At 35.2% G+C, this 19,099-nt stretch overlaps 1 protein-coding gene across 1 annotated transcript in view; it reads right to left on the bottom strand.

Moving 5' to 3' along the window:
• Window positions 1–721: 721 nt before the first annotated feature.
• The window catches only part of adamts16 (ADAM metallopeptidase with thrombospondin type 1 motif, 16), a 90,135-nt gene continuing 71,757 nt past the window's right edge, over window positions 722–19,099 (bottom strand). The window contains exons 19-23 of the mRNA XM_073846698.1: window positions 9,367–9,571; window positions 7,288–7,476; window positions 4,402–4,611; window positions 4,175–4,322; window positions 722–2,281 (exon numbers count right to left, since the gene is read on the bottom strand). Coding sequence (XP_073702799.1) covers window positions 2,166–2,281; window positions 4,175–4,322; window positions 4,402–4,611; window positions 7,288–7,476; window positions 9,367–9,571 — 868 coding nt within the window. The 3' untranslated portion in view covers window positions 722–2,165. The remainder of the gene's footprint in view (window positions 2,282–4,174; window positions 4,323–4,401; window positions 4,612–7,287; window positions 7,477–9,366; window positions 9,572–19,099) is intronic.

The following is a 19,099-nucleotide window of genomic DNA, read 5'->3' as shown; positions in this document are numbered from 1 at the left end:
TTAGATATTTTGGCTGGAAACAAGACAAAAAATCTAAGTAAGAAAAGCATTTTTTTGCAGTGCAGAATGATCCACAAGTAATCCACACCACTCCAGTCCATCAAATAACGCCTTGTGAATCAAGAAGCTGTGTGTTAGTAAGAAACAACTCCATCATTAAGATGTTATTAACTTCAAACTGTTGTTTCTGGCCCACATACTTGTTTAGAGCTGGTTTGTCTCATAAACGGTACTTGATTTATGCAGATTTCTCTCCAGATTCAGACCAGACCACTTTTTGGTTTGCAATGGTTTGAAATGAAAAACATCTTAATGATGGATTTGTTTCTTTTGTCTTCTCATGACATTAACTGATGGACTGGATTGGATTACTTGTGGATTATTGTGTTGTTTTTATCAGCTGTTTGGACTCTCGTTCTGACGGCACCCATTCACTGCAGATGATCTATTGGTGAGCAAGTGATGGAATGACACATTCTCCAAACCTGATGAAGAAACAAACTCATCTACATCTGGGATGGCCTGAGTACATTTTCAGCAAATTTTCAGTTTTGGCTGAACTATTCCAGAAGTTTTCTTTAAGAATGTAAACAATGAGATTGAATAATTTTTTTTTATTTTTTTTTTTTATATAAAGATTTTCCATCATTACCGCAGACAGAGCTGATGCTGAACTTGATTAATACAACATCACTGCAACAATGAAGACCATGGTGTATTCGTTCAGTATAAGTATCGGATTGTTTTCATCTGTTTTATTGCTTGCGATAGCAGCAGTTGTTTCTGCTTCACCAGCTTCACTTACAGAATTGCTTCAAGAATATCCTGAACATTCATCTAAACTTTCAAAAGACTCTAGCAAAACACGGTTTAAGCCTTACAGAATGCCTTGAGACATTAATAACATGAAGTGATGTATGTGTTTTCTGTTAAAGTCTTCACAGAGCTGTGCGTTAGAAGCCGGTGAAAAGCTCACAAGTCATATTAATTCCTGACTGCGCTCCAGCGGCCTCGTCTGACTCCATCTGGAAACAATAGCGCATGAAGAACAAGAAAAAGCTCTGACTCAGCGTTAGCGAAGCCGGATCACGAGCAATCTGCATATCTGCTTCCTACGGCCAAGAGAGAAAGACAACACAGCCTGTAATGTGATGGCAATGTGACACGCACCACGTTTAATAAGCACTGCCATTTATTACAAATCCTGCGTCCACTCTTTAGATTAACACTCGCTGTGGACGAGCGGTTACATTCATCTACTGCTGCTGTACAACAAATGCAAATACTGTAAATGATGGAAGTCATTTGTGCGATGCGGCTCTCTTCAAAACCCATATGTGCAGAGTCTCTCCATTAGACCAGAGACAGATTTACAGCTCTTGGCAGTCGAGCGGTTGCTAAAAACGTCCCGCGAAGAGAGCTGACTTTTTACAGTTCATTAATCTAGTTTAATTGGCATTTTGTTTTCCTTGAACATAATGAAACCCAAATACGTAACAGCACTGCTAAAACATACAAAAATAACCAATCGTGCAACGTTAAACAGGAAAGCTGTATAACACAATATCACAGCAGAAATGCATTCTGGTATACTGCAGTATTGTTAATAAATAAGAGAATTAATATCAATCATACAAAAGCGCTGATTCATTATGTTAATTTAAAACCCCTGTTATGCAACAGCTGCTCGGCTGCCATTAATATCAACTTATAGCACCAAAAATAAATGTAGCTCTACTACACGATGCCAAATTCTCCCTGCTGCCACTATGAGACGCATTAAGCCCGTTTATGTGATTCACATGAGATTATGAGGCACGTTCATGGAAAAACATAACACATGTCCATGCATTTGGCCACATGGATTCAGTCTAGTCTATAACCAGAGGCAGAGCAAGTCCCGTCCGCTTGAAGCTCTGTGAAACACAATGAAAGGAGTCCTCAAATCGTCACTGACATGCTATCGCCTCCAGAGGGCTTCATCGGTGGCGTCATTTCCTCCAGAGAGCGACACATTGACAGTATCAGCCGTGTCATTCCCCACACAAACGAGTCCTTAATAATGTCTTTGTGTTCAGTATGTGTTGAGCGCAGCACTAGAGTGGGCACGGCTCTGCTCTTTCGAGGCTCAGAAGGTCACGGTCAAACGTCTAGCGCAGAAATTCTCACGGGTTCATGTGCGAGCAGGACTTGCAGCATTGCTTCCCGTAGAACTTGTGGTTGCAAACGCCGTGCTGCGGCACCAGATAACACCAGCTGAAATGATCCTTACAGATCACATCTGCACAGAGAAACACGGATGTTACACATGTCTTTTTTAACCTAATAATGATTCATTTACTTTAAAACACAACAAAAATAAACAGAATAGCCATTACAGCGTGGTCCATGTATATACCAATTATACCAATGTATATACCAATTTGAAAAGCACAAACAAAAAAGAAGATATCAAGTAGATATTTTGTTATCTACAAAACAGAAAAACAAAAAGAAGCTTTGTTTTCTTTGTTCATCATTCCTTTACAAGTAGGAAAAGACAGTGTACACCCATCATAAAGGTTTTACTCTTTTGAGTTCCCTATTTAATATAATCAATTTGTCAACAAATAAGACATATGTGACCCTGGATGACAAAACTAACAGTATATTTGTAGCAATAGCCAAAAATTCAATGTGGGTCAAAATGATTGATTTTTCTTTTATGCCAAAAATCTTTAGGATAAGTAAAGAAGTAAAGGTCGTGTTCCACGAAGATATCAAAACTTATTTTTTTCATTAGTAATATGCATTGCTAAGAACTTTATTTGGACAACTTTAAAGGTGATTTTCTCAATATTTTGATTTGTTTGCACCCTCAGATTCCTGATTTTCAAATAGTATATTGCCATATCCTAACAAACCATACATCAATGGAAAGGTTATTTATTATTATATATAAATATCAATTTACCCTTATGACTGGTTTTGTGGTCCAAGGTTACGTATCTCCTATACATTAAAAGAGATCATTATTATGATATATTATTTATTAATATTTTGAATGAGCTTTTATTTGTATATTTTCCGTTTCCATTTCATGCATTTGTAATTTTTAGATTTCTATTTAGCTTTAATTATTATTTAGCTTGAATTATTTTTATTTCAGCTTTAGTAATTTTAGGAAGTATGTTTTTTTGTCTTTTTTCTAACATTTATATTTTATTTACAGCTTTATTTTAATAAGTAAAAATGGTTTTTAATATTTAGTTATTTAAAACTGGACCGAAATTCTATCAATATTGATTAAAATTCAGAAAATTAAACTGTTTAATTGCATTAAAATATAATGATTTTAATCACAATTAATAATTAGAATTAGAATTATTAAAATTTTTGATAGCACCCATTTCAACTGTTATTTTGATGTACTAAATAACTCAAAGTAAAATAACTTATACTAAAATAGCTACAAATAAAAATGAAAAACCATATAGTCATTAAAAAAAGAAAATGTCAAAGACAACAAAAAAAAAAACTAAAACTTTAACTAAAATTGAATGAAATCTCATTCAAAATATGTGACCCTGGACCACAAAACCAGTCGTAAGAGTCAATAGTTTGAGAGTTAGTTTATATATAATCATCTGAAAGCTGAAGAAGCTTTCCATAGATGTATGGTTTGTTAGGATAGGACAATATTTAAAAATCTGGAATCTGAGGGTGCAAAAAAATCAAAATATTGTAATTTTAAAATTGCCTTTAAAATTGTCATTACATCTACAAAAACATCTATAAAACATCTAATTACATCTATAAAAATGTAGTTCTTTGCAATGCATATTACTAATCAAAAATTAAGTCTTGATATATTTACAGAAGGAAATTTACAAAATATCTTCATGGAACATGATCTTTACTTAATATCCTGATGATTTTTGGCATAAAAGAAAAATGTATCATTTTGACCTATACCACCTATAGCCTCAGACCAAAACACAACATGACATGGGCCATTTTATGATTAACTGAAATAAATGTCTTACAAACGGTTCCTTTAAGACTGGTTTTGTTATCCAGGGTCACATATTTTAAAAAAGAAGCTATAATAGTATCTCTATACTAAATTAACTCTTCTCAAATTATATTGGTTACATAACTCTGTGATGAAATCATATCACAGTTCAGGACGCACCTTTCTTGTCTGGTTGGGGACAGAATGCAGTGTTACAGGCCTGGGACATCACAGGTTTCATCTGCAGGACACAGCCGGAAGAGGGACGTCCATGAAGAAGACACTGCACGGAGCGCACCTGGATGCCTCCTCCACACGACACCGTACACTGCAGACAACACAAAACACAACATCAAGATTCCTGCACTTTCTGCTGAGGTCCTGACGTCAGATGAGAGAAGACCTGCCTGAGACCACGGTGAGGAGTACCAGTCTGGTCTTCTGGGAGGAGAGGCCACGGGACAGTCTGAGAGGATGCAGGTTCGCTGGAGCTCCATGGAGGGTTTGGGCACATGCTGACACTTTTTGGCTGACAGTTCTCTGTATTTTCCAGCAACGTCCTTCTCTGCGCACTTCACGACTCGCAGCTGAAGCCCCTTACCACATGACACTGAACACTGCAGAGAGAAAGAGAAAACATTAATGCCCTCTCCTAGTGAAAAATAAATAGCTCAGAAAATCACTCTGAATTCATCAAATCCAAGCCATCTCCTATCCAATATCTGGTCGGCGCTACAGAGCCCCAAATATCAGGACAACCAGGCACAAGAACAGTTTCTTCCCCCAGGCAATCCACCTTATGAACAGTTAAAATGTTCCTCCCATTGTGCAATAATCTGATATTTATTTGCTACCACCTCCACCCTAATACTGTCAGGGTTATGGAATGTGTTTCTGTGATTCCCCAGTGTTTTCCCCCCTTTGGCTCCATTGTTTTGGTTTATTCCTGTGTCTCCCCCTTTGGTTAGTTTGCTTTGGTTCCCCATTATGCCCATATTTGGACTTCCCCCTCGTTATCCCTGATTGTCTACACCTGTCTTGTTAACATGCCACAGCCCTTGTTTGTTCCACAGTTTTCATTGTCCGGTCTTGTAGTTACGTTGTGTGTGTTTGTCTCCCCTGGATTTCTGTTTGTTTTAATAAATAAGTTTATTTGTTTGTACTCTGGGCTCCCTCGTGTTTTCCCATGGCTCCTCACCCCCAGCACACCGTGACAAATACATCCCTGCAACTTCTATACTATATTTATTTCTCAATTTATTTCACAATTGTTTTGTCTATTTATATTTACGTGTTATTCGCATCTTATTTTTATTGTATGTGTGTTGTTGTTGTCTCTGTGTACTGGAAGCTAATGACACTGAAACAAATTCCTTGTATGTGCAAGCATACTTGGCAATAAAGCTCATTCTGATTCTGAATATACTAAAATGCATTTAAAATAAATTTATTTCATGCTAAGTATGCTACAAATACATTTACATATTATGTACTTAATAAAAAATGCCCTGCAATTGTACTTTTGGTACACTAAACTGGTATAAAGTCTGCTAAATTGTAACAAATTTTTGTACTTAATGCACTTTAATTGTGCAGAAGTAGTGCTGAAGTCCAAGTTAAGATATACTTAAGTATATTTGATTGTGCTAAAGTGGAACTACTGCAAGTATACTTTTGCATTTAAAGACTGATATTACTTTAAGATCATTCAATCCTCATCAATAGTGACATTAAAACATATTGTAGGGTTGGTTAAATAAAAAAAAAAATGTGCATTGTGCACAAGTAGTACTCCAAATAAAGTTTAATTACATTTTTTTTTATATCAGTATGTCTCAAGCGATATGTCAGTAAATATGTTAATAGAATTGAACTATACTTAGTATAAAATAAATGCATTTCAAACAACTGCTGTGCATTATAAAATGTGCTCAAGGTCATGGGTCTGATTTCCAGGAAGGCATACATTAATAAAAAAGTATACCTTGAATGCAACTTCAGTCACTTTAAATAAGAGCATCTGCCAAATAACATTTACATGTATGCATTCAGCAGACACTTTCAGACACAGCAGAGCAGAAATGTAAGGAAAGAAAAGGATTCATTTTTGGCAAATGCTCCAGATTAGGTGAGAGTTGTAGAGTTGTCATGTGCAGGTTTTGAGAGAAACAGAGAAGGTGAAGATTCTGGAAAGTGCCTACTTTGTGCCTTGTTTTAAAATCTAAACACATAAATGTAAATATCAAATATAAGAGGCCTCTGAAAGGAGAAAGCTGTCCTTTAGCACATGCTTAAAAGGATAGTTCACCCAAAAATTCTCCCATGAATTAGTCACCCTCATGCTGTTCCAAACCCATAAGACCTTTGTTCATCTTCAGAACACAAATTATTGTGGATAATTAATATCCTTTTGAAAAAATCAGAGAACTTTCTGACCCTCCATAGACGGTAAGGGTCCTGCCACATTTAAGGTCCAGAAAGGGAGCAAAAAACCCTCTAAAATAACTTTATTCAGCAATTCTTCTCCTCCGTGTCACCCTAGTGCCACTATTTTGTCAATGTTCTTGGTACCTTTCTGGACCTTGCCTGTGAAAAGACCCGCGCTGTCTATGCGGGGTCAGAAAGCTCTCGGATTTCATCAAAAAAAATTTCATTCGTGTTCTGAAGATAAACAAAGGTCTTACGGTTTTGGAGCAGCATGAGGGTGAGTAATTAATTACAGAAAGCTTAACTAACCCTTTAAGTGCACTTATTACAAGAACAACCCCTGTGGGGTTACTACTTCAAATATGTGACCCTGGACCACAAAACCAGTCATAAGGTTAAATTTTACAAAAGTGAGATATATACATCATGTGAAAGCCCAATAAATAAGCTTTCTATTGATGTATGGTTTGTTAGGATAGGACAGTATTTGGCCGAGATACATCTATTTGAAAATCTGAAATCTAAGGGTGCAAAAAATCAAAATACTGAGAAAAACACCTTTAAAGTTGTCCAAATTAAGTTCTTAGCAATGCATATTACTAATTAAAAATTACATTTTGATAGGTTTACAGTAGGAATTTAAAAAAAATTCTTCATGGAACACGATCTTTACTTAATTTCCTATTGATTTTTGACATATAATAACAATAATTTTGACCCATACAATGTATTTTTGGCTACTGCTACAAATATACCCCAGCGACTTAAGACTGGTTTTGTGGTCCAGGGTCACATATTTGCTTTCGTATCACTCCCGTCACCCTAATGTACACAATGCGGTGCAAGTGTCCTGCAGAGGGCTTTACCGGTTGCCAGGTGGAGACGAACCACTGGGCCTTGCGCTGTTTGTGGCAGCGTTTGATCATGCAGGTGTCTTGGCTGCTGGGTTTGGGAAGAGCAGCACAGGAAGCATCCGGCAGCACGCGGGAATAAGAGTCACTGCTCACACACGCCACCGCTCTCTTCATCACTCCCTTCCCACATTTACGAGAACACTGAGGGAAACATACATAATGTCAGACAATGATCTTCAGTGAAGCTAACCGTAGAATTAAAAACTGTAGTTCTGCTGGTTGGTGGATGCAGCATCATGCAATACAAAATTTTCTGCCACAAATGCAATTTTTAAAAATGCACTATTCACAAAGAGCCACACTCAGCTTATTTTGTGAGCATGTTGACCCTTATGAGGTAACTCAGTCTTCTGTAGTAAAATTAGGTAAAAATTGCAGCTTGAAGTTAAACTGAATCTATAAATGAGGTACGACGTGTATTGCCCAGTTTACCATTGTACTAAGCTAAAATTCTGGGTACAATTATTTTATGATCATTATGTTCTGGGTCAAACTGGATTTTTTTAGTATAAGCAGAAATACTTTAACATTAATACTTCTCACATATTACAAAAAAGCAAACATGAGAATACTTTTGAGAGGTCAAAAGTTTACATATCAGAATCTGCAAAATGTTAATTATTTTACCAAAATAAGAGGGATCATACAAATTGCATGTTATTTTTTATTTAGTACTGACCTGAAAAATATATTTTACATAAAAGACATTTACATTTAGTCCACAAGAGAAAATAATAGCTGATTTCATAAAAATCACCCCCTTCAAAAGTTTCCATACACTTGATTCTTCAGCTTCCACAAATTCTTTGGTTTTTCAGCATTTTTGTGCATTTGAACCCTTTGCAACAATGACTGTATGATTCTGAGATCCTTCTCTTCACACTGAGGACAACTGAGGGACTCATATGCAACTATTACAGAAGGTTCAAACACTCACTGATGCTCCAGAAGGAAAAAACATGCATTAAGAGCCAGGGGTGAAAACTTTTGAACAGAATGAATATGTGATTTTATTTTGCCTCAATAACAATTATTATTTTTTATTTAGTACTGCCCTTCAGAAGCTACAGAAGATACTTAGATGTTTCCCAGAAGACAAAATAAGTTAAATTTACCCTGATCTTCAAATCCTAAAAGTTTACACCACCGCTTCTTAATGCATGGTTTTTCCTTCTGGAGCATCAGTGAGTGTTTGAATCTTCTGTAATAGTTGCATATGAGTCCCTCAGTTGTCCTCAGTGTGAAAAGATGGATCTTAAAATTATACAGTCATTGTTGAAAAGGGTTCAAATACACAAAAATGTAAATATCCTGAGAATATCCTGAGAAACTCATGCAACAAATGACATACATTTTATTATTATTTTTTTATTTTTCGGGTCTGTGCAGCTGCCTTTAACCATGAAATCTGCTAAAATCCCAATCGTAATAAAAATTTTGTACGCACATTCAACAACACCACAGGCTGTCAAAATTTTGCAGGGATGTTCATGACCAAATAAGAAATAGTCACAAAATTTCAAGAAAAACAGGTTAACCAGTATTTTCAACAACAATTTAGAAATGTGTTCAGGTCAAATTGACCTGGAACATCCTATAAGGGTTTACTGTCTTTGGTTGCTATTTAAGGAATCCATTTCTTTTTAAAGAAAATCTCCATTTTAACTATTTGACACATCATATTTGTGTGTACTTTGTATTTTTTATGCTGTTGGATGTTGCTATCTAAAGTGTTTCTGCACTGTAAAAAATTTTCACCAGTTTCAACTTAAAAACTTGAGTTCATCAGCTGCCTTAAAATTTTAAGTTAAATCAACTTCAAAGTACAAGTCATTTTAACTCATTTTACTGTCGTGAGTTGAAATGACTTATTGTTTTAAGTTGATTTAACTTAAAATTTGAAGGCAGCTGCTAAACTTAAGTTTTTAAGTTGAAACTGGGGAAAACTTTTTACAGTGTGTCATTTTCATAGAAAAGTAGTTCCTGTGTAGACATATGTTGGTGCATTGAGTTATCTGACTGAGCACTAACCTGAGACCAGGGTCCAGTGCTCCAGACGGGCGGACAGGTTTGTGTGTTGCAGGTCTGTCTGCGGGGCGGTGGAGGTTGTGTGCACTGGTCATCGGTCACCGTGTTGACTTGATCCGGGCCTGTTTTCTGGACACAGCGCACCTGTCTGATCTGCTCTCCGGATCCACAGCTGCGGCTGCACGCGCCCCAGTCCTCCACACGCCAGCTGTGGTGTACACAAACACACATGCACACATAAGTGCCTGACATCCGGAGCTATAAAGAATCACTAATATTTATCATATGTGCAGAGTTCAACATGAATTTTCCCAGAGCATTTCTTTGTATTGAGGTAAAGGCAATGTATTGCATATTACACAGTGCCCAGTATACTGTAAACTACATAAAATAACATTATGAGAAGCACTTTAACAGCATTCTGGGTGGTAATTACAATGCAATACAAAGTTATTCTTTATGTCCTCTTTCAAAGTTTTTTAAAAGGGTCATATGATGCGGTTTCTTGTTTTCTTTTGTCTTTGGAGTGTTACCAGCTGTTTGTGCATAGATAAGATCTGTAAAGTTGCAAAGCTTAAAGTCTCAAACCCAAAGAGATATTTTAAAAAGTTAAGACTCAGCAATGCCTTCCTAAAAAGGCTAGTTTAAACACTGGCCAACATGTCTACGCCATGGTGTGGGAAGATTTGCATAACACCACCCAAATATAAAATGCATAACTTTTATTCTGTAATACAACCATGTTGTGCAGACGCTGTGTGTTTCATTGCAAAAGCAAAAGTACTTCCAAATGAGGACACAACTAGAAATCAGTGGTTGAGTTATATTTACAACACTGTTCCGGAACAGTACAACAAATATTCAAGTGGGTGCTGCGGATTTTATGGAGGACTGTTTCCTGAACCTGGGAGAGTAGCCTTCAATGCCAACTGTACACAAAGGGTTAAGGCTATAAAGTGAGGCAATTCCAACGTTGCAAGGACAGTCTGGCGCTTCTGACTCACAGCCTGTAAGTACATTTTCATATTTTAAGAGTGTGCTACTGGCTATTCAAATGCAAGTTTTGAGCAGTGTAGAGTAGTGCTTGTTGTTTCTATGATTACAAATGCAGACATGGTGTTATGTTTACATGGTGTGACACAACGCCACACGTAAAAAGACAATATAATCACTATTATGTCCCCTCTCGTTTTTAATGGGTTTTATTGTTTTTGTGTCGTTGCGCCAGGAAGCGGCATCACAATAAAACCACACGCTTGAGGTATTCGGCCAATCACAACGCACTGGATAGCTGGCCAATAATGTACAGTATGTGGAAAATAATGTGTTTTAATAACCTCAAACCTCATAAACACATTGCAAATACACAAAATAATGTTCTTTATAGCAACTTCATATGACCCCTTTAAAAATCTACAGTAAACCATTTTAGACAGTGGCTATGAATAAAATAGTGGATTTGATGAATTCTGTGATGTTCTATCATATTTGATACAGTTACGTAAATCATTTAGAATCTTTTTACAGAAAGTGTAGAAAATTTATCAATGTATTTATTTACATTTAATTTAAATTTTGTATCAAGAGTTAAAATATTAAAGAATTCAAAAGATACTTCTGCATCATCAAAATTCATTTTAATTAACTTTGTTTTAGAGCATTAGTTTAGTATTATTTATAAAGTACTTTTTATTCATCTTTTAAATAAGCTTTAATTGTTACAATTTTCAGTTTTCATTTTTTTTTTATTAAGTTTTAGGAATTTTGTATGTTTTGTCACATCATTTGATATTTAATCTGACATTTAATTAAGAAAAATATTAAGTTTGCAATAACACTGGTCAAGAACGAGATGTTTAAACTGTAGGTCATTAATCACATTTAAAAATAAAATGTGAAGTCAAGTGCATACTGTGGGCGGTGTTGGGGGTAACACATTACAAGTAACGCAAGTTACGTAATAATATTACTTTATCCAAGTAACAAGTTAAGTAACAAATTACTTTTTAAGACAGGAAAATATCTAAGTTACTTTTTCAAATAAGTAAAACCAGTTACTTTCCCCCCTCATTTATTGATTAAAAGCTCCCCTGTCCCCATGTTGAGAGAAATTGTAAAATGTTACTTTAGTTCTAGAATAAATGTGAACATGCATTAATTCATCTCACTCACTAAAAAAACAGATACAGTATTCCTCAAAATAAATAAAAACAGGCAAATTCAACACAAACCTGCAATAATTAAATATGTTAAATAATACAAATATCCTTTATGTATTTAATCACATTTTATTAACCGATGTCTTTGCTGCCGACCTTCGATGCTCCAATTCATCCATACTAATAAGCAGAAATGACTCAAGATAATCTAACATTTGTTTTCCTTTTTTTTTTTATTGCTGAAGAGTTGACATTTTTTCTTCTGCGGTCTACTGTACAGACGTCAATTTACTTTTCTCTAAGCCTGAGGCTTTTGGTGTAAAAAGGCTTTTACATTTGCCACAAATAGAACTTTTTATATTAAAAACAAACAAGCAAGCCCTGCCCAGATTTAAAAAGTAACGCAAAAGTAACGTAACGCATTACTTTCCATAAAAAGTAACAAAGTAACGTAATTAGTTACTTTTTTAGGGAGTAACTCAATATTGTAATGCATTACTTTTAAAAGTAACTTTCCCCAACACTGATTGTGGGATACAGTATTCTGAACATATATTATGAGAGTTTGCTATTCTGAATGTACCCAGTGAACGTAGTTTCAGTGCCTCAACTCTGGTTAAGGAAGGGTTAACACTGAGACACCTTGATTATCAAGGGCAGATGGTTTGTTGACTTTCAGCAAATCCCAGCAGTCAAAATATCAGCTCATAAAGGCCATCAATTCACCCTAAAGTCCCCAAACAACCTGAAATGCCCTGTCAGCACATTCAAACAAGCTAAAGGTTATTTCTCACAGCCAAGCACATCACCGGACTGGAATGAGCAACAGCTTTGACCAATGCCATCCAGTGCTCTAGTGACCGGATCTGCTTTCATCTTAAAACAGCAGAGGAGATGTTTCACAACGTCATCCTCTTTAAAACACATCCCATATTTATACAGTGGAATCAGACATTTGATCTGCTTTAACGGTACATTTGGCAATGCCTTGCCCGGACGCTTGTAGTAATTAAAGGAGCTTAGTAACATATCATAGGGAATATGTGGTCTTGTGTTTCTATTGCTATAAACCTGTTTGTGTGAATTTATTAATTATGAGCTGGATTATGCTATGATTTCACCAGGGTTCAGCTTTCACCATCTGTGATTTGAGCCGTAACGCATACAGTACAGTTGGCACTCGTCTGGCCAATCAGACTAAATAAATATGACTGAACATGGACATTAATCCTATTATGGCATTATATATCTATCCATTTTATGCTAGTGCTGCTATATAAATTCAAATGTTATAAATAAACAATGCTATTTCAATATAAGAAGAATAGATGTTCTGTGTGGAGGTCCTACATTAACCTTTTATATGACCACAGTGATGTAAGACTCTAAATGTGAATCTACACCTATTTCCATGATGTAATGGCTTCTCCATGATCCTTTCTGGCACTGAGGACTGAAGATCAAATAATGTGGCGCCCTAAAATACTCCATTAGTGTGTCTGTGCATGCTGTCTGTAATAAGGAGATGACACACAACTGAGTACTTATGTAATAGCAGTGTAAGTGTAAACATGTGAGTAGAGGTGGGTGAAGCAAACTTTTATATCACAATATTCTCCAACTTTTGGTTGATTATGATAATGTGACCAAAATAATCTGAGTCTCATTTAAATGAGTCAATGTCATTCATTAGATACACCATTTCAAACATTCAAACATTCAAATTAATTTTATTAACTAAATTTAAGTAAAGTTCAATGTTAAGTTTAAGTCAATGTACTAGCAGTATGTACAGTATACCATATCAATACTTCTTAGCCTGGCCAAATTTTTTTTATTTATTAAGGTACACTTTTAAGTTTACTTTTTCAATTTTATAACAATGTAAAAAGTGATCTTTTGGACACTTAAACCATGCTTAAATGTGTGAATGTCATTAATTACAAACAAAATTTTAAAATATACCTTACCAAAAACTACTATAATCCAGATCTTCAGAATCCATACCATTGCAAGGAACATGCCCAAATTCAAATCTTTATCTTTATATGTGACCCTGGACCACAAAACCAGTCATAAGGTTAAATTTGACAAAACTGAGATTTATACATCATATGAAAGCTCAATAAATAAGCTTTCTATTGATATATGGTTTGTTAGGATAGGACAATATTTGACTGAGATACATCTATTTGAAATCAGAAATCTGAGGATGCAAAAAAATCAAAAAGACTGAGAAAATCACCTTTAAAGTTGTCCAAATTAGGTTCTTAACAATGCATATTACAAATCAAAAATTACATTTTGATATGTTTACAGTAGGAATTTTACAAAAAATCTTCATGGAACATGAACTTTACTTAATTTCTTAATGATTTTTGGCATAAAAGAAAAATCAATAATTTTGACCCATGCAATGTATTTTTGGCTATTGCTACAAATATACCCCAGCGACTTAAGACTGGTTTTGTGCTCCAGGGTCACATATTATCTTCTATCTTCATCTTTATTTTACGAATTCAAATACAACCGCGTCAGGAAACGGCAGTGTTTACGGCAAGAAAATCGAGTGCTGATGTTAACAACCTTGTGATTTTAATAATGTCTTAGTAAATGCTAAAATTAACATTAAGTGTAAATGCTGTAGAAGTATTGTTCTTGTTAAATAATGTAGTTAACTTATGAACCTTGTTGCAAAGTGTTATCCTTTAAGTATATCTCTGAAACATACATAAAAAATAGTCTCAAAGTATACTACTCTCTTATATTTAGTATACTAATAGCACATTTGACTAAATTTCTTATTTTGTAAAGGAATATGTCATTTATTGTAAAAAAAATACTCTAGAGTAAAAACATTTTAAAAGAGGTTAGTTGGATTTGCAATGCTAAAACAGTAGATGTAGTGCTGAAGATGAAAACAGTATTGTTAGTGCTGATGTTGGTAATTAATGAGTTTCTCTACACCTGTGTGAACTTCAGCAGAACTGACTTCACCACTAAATTCACCAAAACACCCGATTCAGACACATTTGCAGATGGTTTTTGTCTAATGCAGTGTGTGTGTGTTCTGTGTCCACCTCAACAATGCGACTGTGTGCTGAGTTTGGAAGTGTTTTAACCTTGTCCTCTCATAAACCCAAAGAGTTCAAGCCAAACACACAGGACATCAGATAAGCATGATGCAATAAATGCTGTTTACAGAAGCCAGTTAATGAGGCAGAAAAACACTAAGAGAGAGAGACAGTTTGAGATGCATACCCCCAGTTAAACAGTATTTTCACGGTAGTGCTCACTGGCTGAGCTCTTGCCTGCAGCACCTGTTATAGTCGTGACATCATGATGCCATCATCAGGACACTGGAATAGACACTAGCACATGTTTGGCTGCTGTTACAGGAGGGAGACACACAGAATGACTCACTGCTGTACTCTCACCCAAAAGTGTCTCGCAACCCCTCAACATAATCTTTGAGTGTGAACGCAAATGCTTGACTTCACACACTGGGGCCTTCCAAAATACACTCAAGTACATACTGCAGTTTCAGTGTTGCCACAAGGGGCCACTTTGGGATAAACAAATGCGTTTAAATGAACTGTATGTGCCAGTGGTGTAGCAAGTCTGTTACGTAAGTATTCACAAGTTTTATTCAGGGTATAAATGTTTGGAAATAATATTTAAAGCCCGTTTTCAAGTCCATTCATTATTTGTGGCATGCACGTCTCAGCAAATTCTGCCAATTTTATGAAAATACAAACAATAAATGTGTTTTTACGTTATTTAATTTGTAGTGAGATAATTATATTCGCCTCAGATCAAGCGGCACGTAAATTAATGATCTTTTCCTCTTTAATATTTGCAGCACGAAATAAGCATAAAAAATATGAAGTATAAAATATAAAAAAAGTCAATAAAACATCTTGTTAATAAGTCTAATAAACATTTAGCCTACCTCAGAAAAGCCAACAAGTCTATAACTTTGCCAACATTGTTTTATTTTTCTCATAAATCAGCCAGTTAACTGAGTTTGAATTTTATTGCTGTTTTTTTATGTTAAATGTGAAGACAGGATGCCATGGACTTTTTTTTGCGTGGAGTAGGTGAAATTTTTACATTAACTTTACGGAATATGACATTATTTTATTACATGAATTCTTTAGTTTTAAAGTAGTAATTTAAAGCATTCTATAGATATATTTATCATGTGAATAATATCGCTGAGCTTCGGATCATTTTTGTGAAGCGCTCCTCCTCAAGACAGAGACAGCTGAAAACGCATCTTTATTGCTATTTTACAAAAGCACAATGTTTTGTTGACATTGTGAGTGCACACAAATAAAAGACCTTTTGCAGCTCCGAATGATGTTCGAATGAGTACACGAACCGCAGGGTGTAATTCGGATTTGTCTGTTCATGTTTTTTTTTACTTTTAAAGGTCTGGTGCCCATCCACTGCCATTATATGGCTGGCAGACTGCAACGGTTTAGATTTAAAATCTAAAAAAAAGTTTATGTTCTGCTGAAGAAACAAAGTCACCTACATCTTGGATGCCTTGGGGGTAAGCAGATAAACATCAAATTTTCATTTTTGGGTGAACTATCCCTTTACAATTTGAAAATTATGAAAATTAAAAAAAAAAAAGAAAGAAAATATAATATATATTTTTTAAGGTTACTATAAAATAATTTTATTTTTTATTTAATACATCCTTTTTAATCATTTGTTATTCTCATTTATCATTAGGTGCTGGTTTTGGCATCTTCACTGACGCTCTCGCTCTCTCTCTCTCACAGGGCAGAAAGCCCATGAAGACTCAATGCTTGGACGGATCACTTTACAGAACCAAGTCAGCATTTTCTGGGAAGAGTGACATAAGAGGACACAAGATCTCTGACTAGAAGATCATCTGTGTGCCAAGGAAACCGGTTTTATCAGACTAATCCAGAGATAGAGCAGTGGACTGAATTGGCTCAGGCACATGGGCGTCTATCTTACAAACACCCAACACTGCTCTCTCAACCACATCTAAAGAAATGAGAGACATGCTTGTTTGTGCTGAAGTCCCTGCCGTGATGCGAGGGTGTCATGGGTCGTTGCCAGGGTGTTGCTATGCAGTTTATATGGCCTTTAGAGGATTTATATTGCAGTTTATAGTCTGTTTGCCAATTGGTTCTTGCACTTATCATCATTCTTTGTCAATGATTTCATGAGAAGCTGAGGTAACGGTAATGACAGGCGTGTTTTTGGGATGGGACCAGCAAGCTCCGTCTGTCTCTAAAGCCATCAACACTTGCTGATATGTTGTTCGATACTTTCGCTGACAGTAGAGTGGTGTGTCCTTCATCACCAGTGTGTTTCGGAAAATACGGGCAGGGCAGTCCCGTTCTCCATCACCAGTGCATATGGATCTGTAATGTGTGTGTGTATGGCATGCACTTTAAAAACTTTACTTGAGCTTTTAAATATGTTGTGTAAGCTATTATCTATTATAAAACTGACCTAGAAAGACAAGTTGTTTAACACAACTAATTTCTCTATTTAAATGATCTCAACCCAGAGGTCTTGACCTTCTCAATTGCATACACTCTTAAAAATTGTTCAGAAGAACAATTTTTGGTTCTGCAAAGAACCATTCCGTCAAAGGTTCTTTAAAGAAACATTTCTTGCTTACCTTTTTATAATCTGAAGAACCTTATTTGCCACAAAGAACCTTTTGTGAAACAGAAAGGTTCTTCAGATGTTAAAGGTTCTTTATGGAACCATTTAGACAAAAAGGTTATTCTATAGCATTGTGAAGCACCTTTATTTTTAAGAGTGTATAACAATTACATTTACGATGCATTGTTACTCACAACCCAGTTAACCATTTACATTACGTTATTTTACAATTTTAAATATTTTTTTTGTTTGTTTTAGTTTTAGTTAATGTTTACTGCATGAAAATGGCAAATCACAGAAGATTTTAAATTCTATTTTCTAGGGCTGCTGATCATTAAAATTGCAATCAATAATTATGTATCACACCTAAAGTTTTAATTTGCCATCATACATATATTTTCACACTAAATCTCCAAATGTAAGATTTTTTTTGTTTAATGGCTTCTTATGATGGCCATTATCACTGATGCCTCTATTTCACTGACATTTTTAATTTTGGGGCATAAAATGAGTAATTATAGCTATTCATCATTACAACGTAATTGAAATCCTGGTGCAAGCTAAAAATTATCAGCTTGTTTATAAATGAAAAATAAAAACACAAAACATTAAAATTATATACTTTTACATAACTATCCCCCGGTTTCACAGACAAGGCTTAAGCCTAGTCCGAGACTAAAATGTAAGTCTGAGCTGTTTCAACTGAAATAAAATTGCACTGATTGATCTTAAAATATATCAGAGCTTTTGTTTTGTCTCAAGATGCACACCAGTAATGTATTTTTTCAAGCACGTTTCTAAAAATTACTTAAATGTCCTAACTGATCTATGGCCTAATCCTGGCTTAGTCTAAGCCTTGTCTGTGAATCCAGGCCTTTTACTTTTAATTTAAACAAACTTAAACCAATATTCACATAAACTCATTGTAATAAACGTCAAATATAGCTGAAAGAGAAATTCAAGGAATGTGTTCACACAACTTAAGTACAGCATATGCATGGTTGCAAATTAAAATTCATTGATGTAAATGAATTAAGTTGCAAACATTATTTTGATGAGATCTGTTAAATCACCTTAATGTTTGTGTAATATTTAAAAATGTTGTGCGTTAATTGATTTTTTTTAAATAAGCTGTAGTAATTTAATGAAATTGTCAAAATTTGTGGATTTCTAATTAAGGGACTGGTTAAACAGAATAAATGCTGAAAGTAAGTGCTATTTAATGTGTGGTTTAATCATTTATTGGTTAAACATAATTTCATCAGAAGCTGTCATAACTCAAAATGATCAATGCCATCTGATTAATTTATTTATTGACTGATTATATGTATGTATTTATTGCCAAAACATTTGTTTTTTGAGTAGACTCACAAATGAATAGAAAAAATATCATATTATATTTAGTTTGATTATAAAACATTTTTTGAAGGTTTGAAAACATTTTCTGAGATACCTTTCACTGACCACTGGAAGAAAAATATTCATTCACATTCATGTGTGATCAACAAGTGATGTGTCCCGTATTAGTCTGTTTCCTCTGAGCTTTAACGTGTCACTCTTCCCCAGCCTTTGAGCCGGTCCCGTCTGGTTCTCCTCAGTCCCAGCAGACCCAAAACCCTCACGGTAATCCTACAGGACGTGCTCTCATCCCTCTAAAGCCCTCATTTTTCAGCAGCAGGTTAAGCATGAACCTTCATCATGAGAGCGTTTCTCCAGCGTCTCCCAAAGACCCATGAGCTCACTGCATATTCAATATCCTCCATAATAAATCAGCGCATTAGCCATATTACTGCACATGTCGAGACAGAGACGGATATTTCTCGTTTGCATTGTCTCAGCTCAAATTATTCTGTCAGAACGGGTTGTTGCGCAATCGTGCGGGATAAATAATAACCGTTCTGACATCTGAAATCACAAAA

Source organism: Garra rufa, chromosome 9 (assembly GCF_049309525.1).
Source record: "Garra rufa chromosome 9, GarRuf1.0, whole genome shotgun sequence".
NCBI lineage: Eukaryota > Metazoa > Chordata > Actinopteri > Cypriniformes > Cyprinidae > Garra > Garra rufa.
The sequence above is the reverse complement of the archived record's forward strand: the minus strand, read 5'-3'. Positions and strand labels throughout refer to the sequence as shown.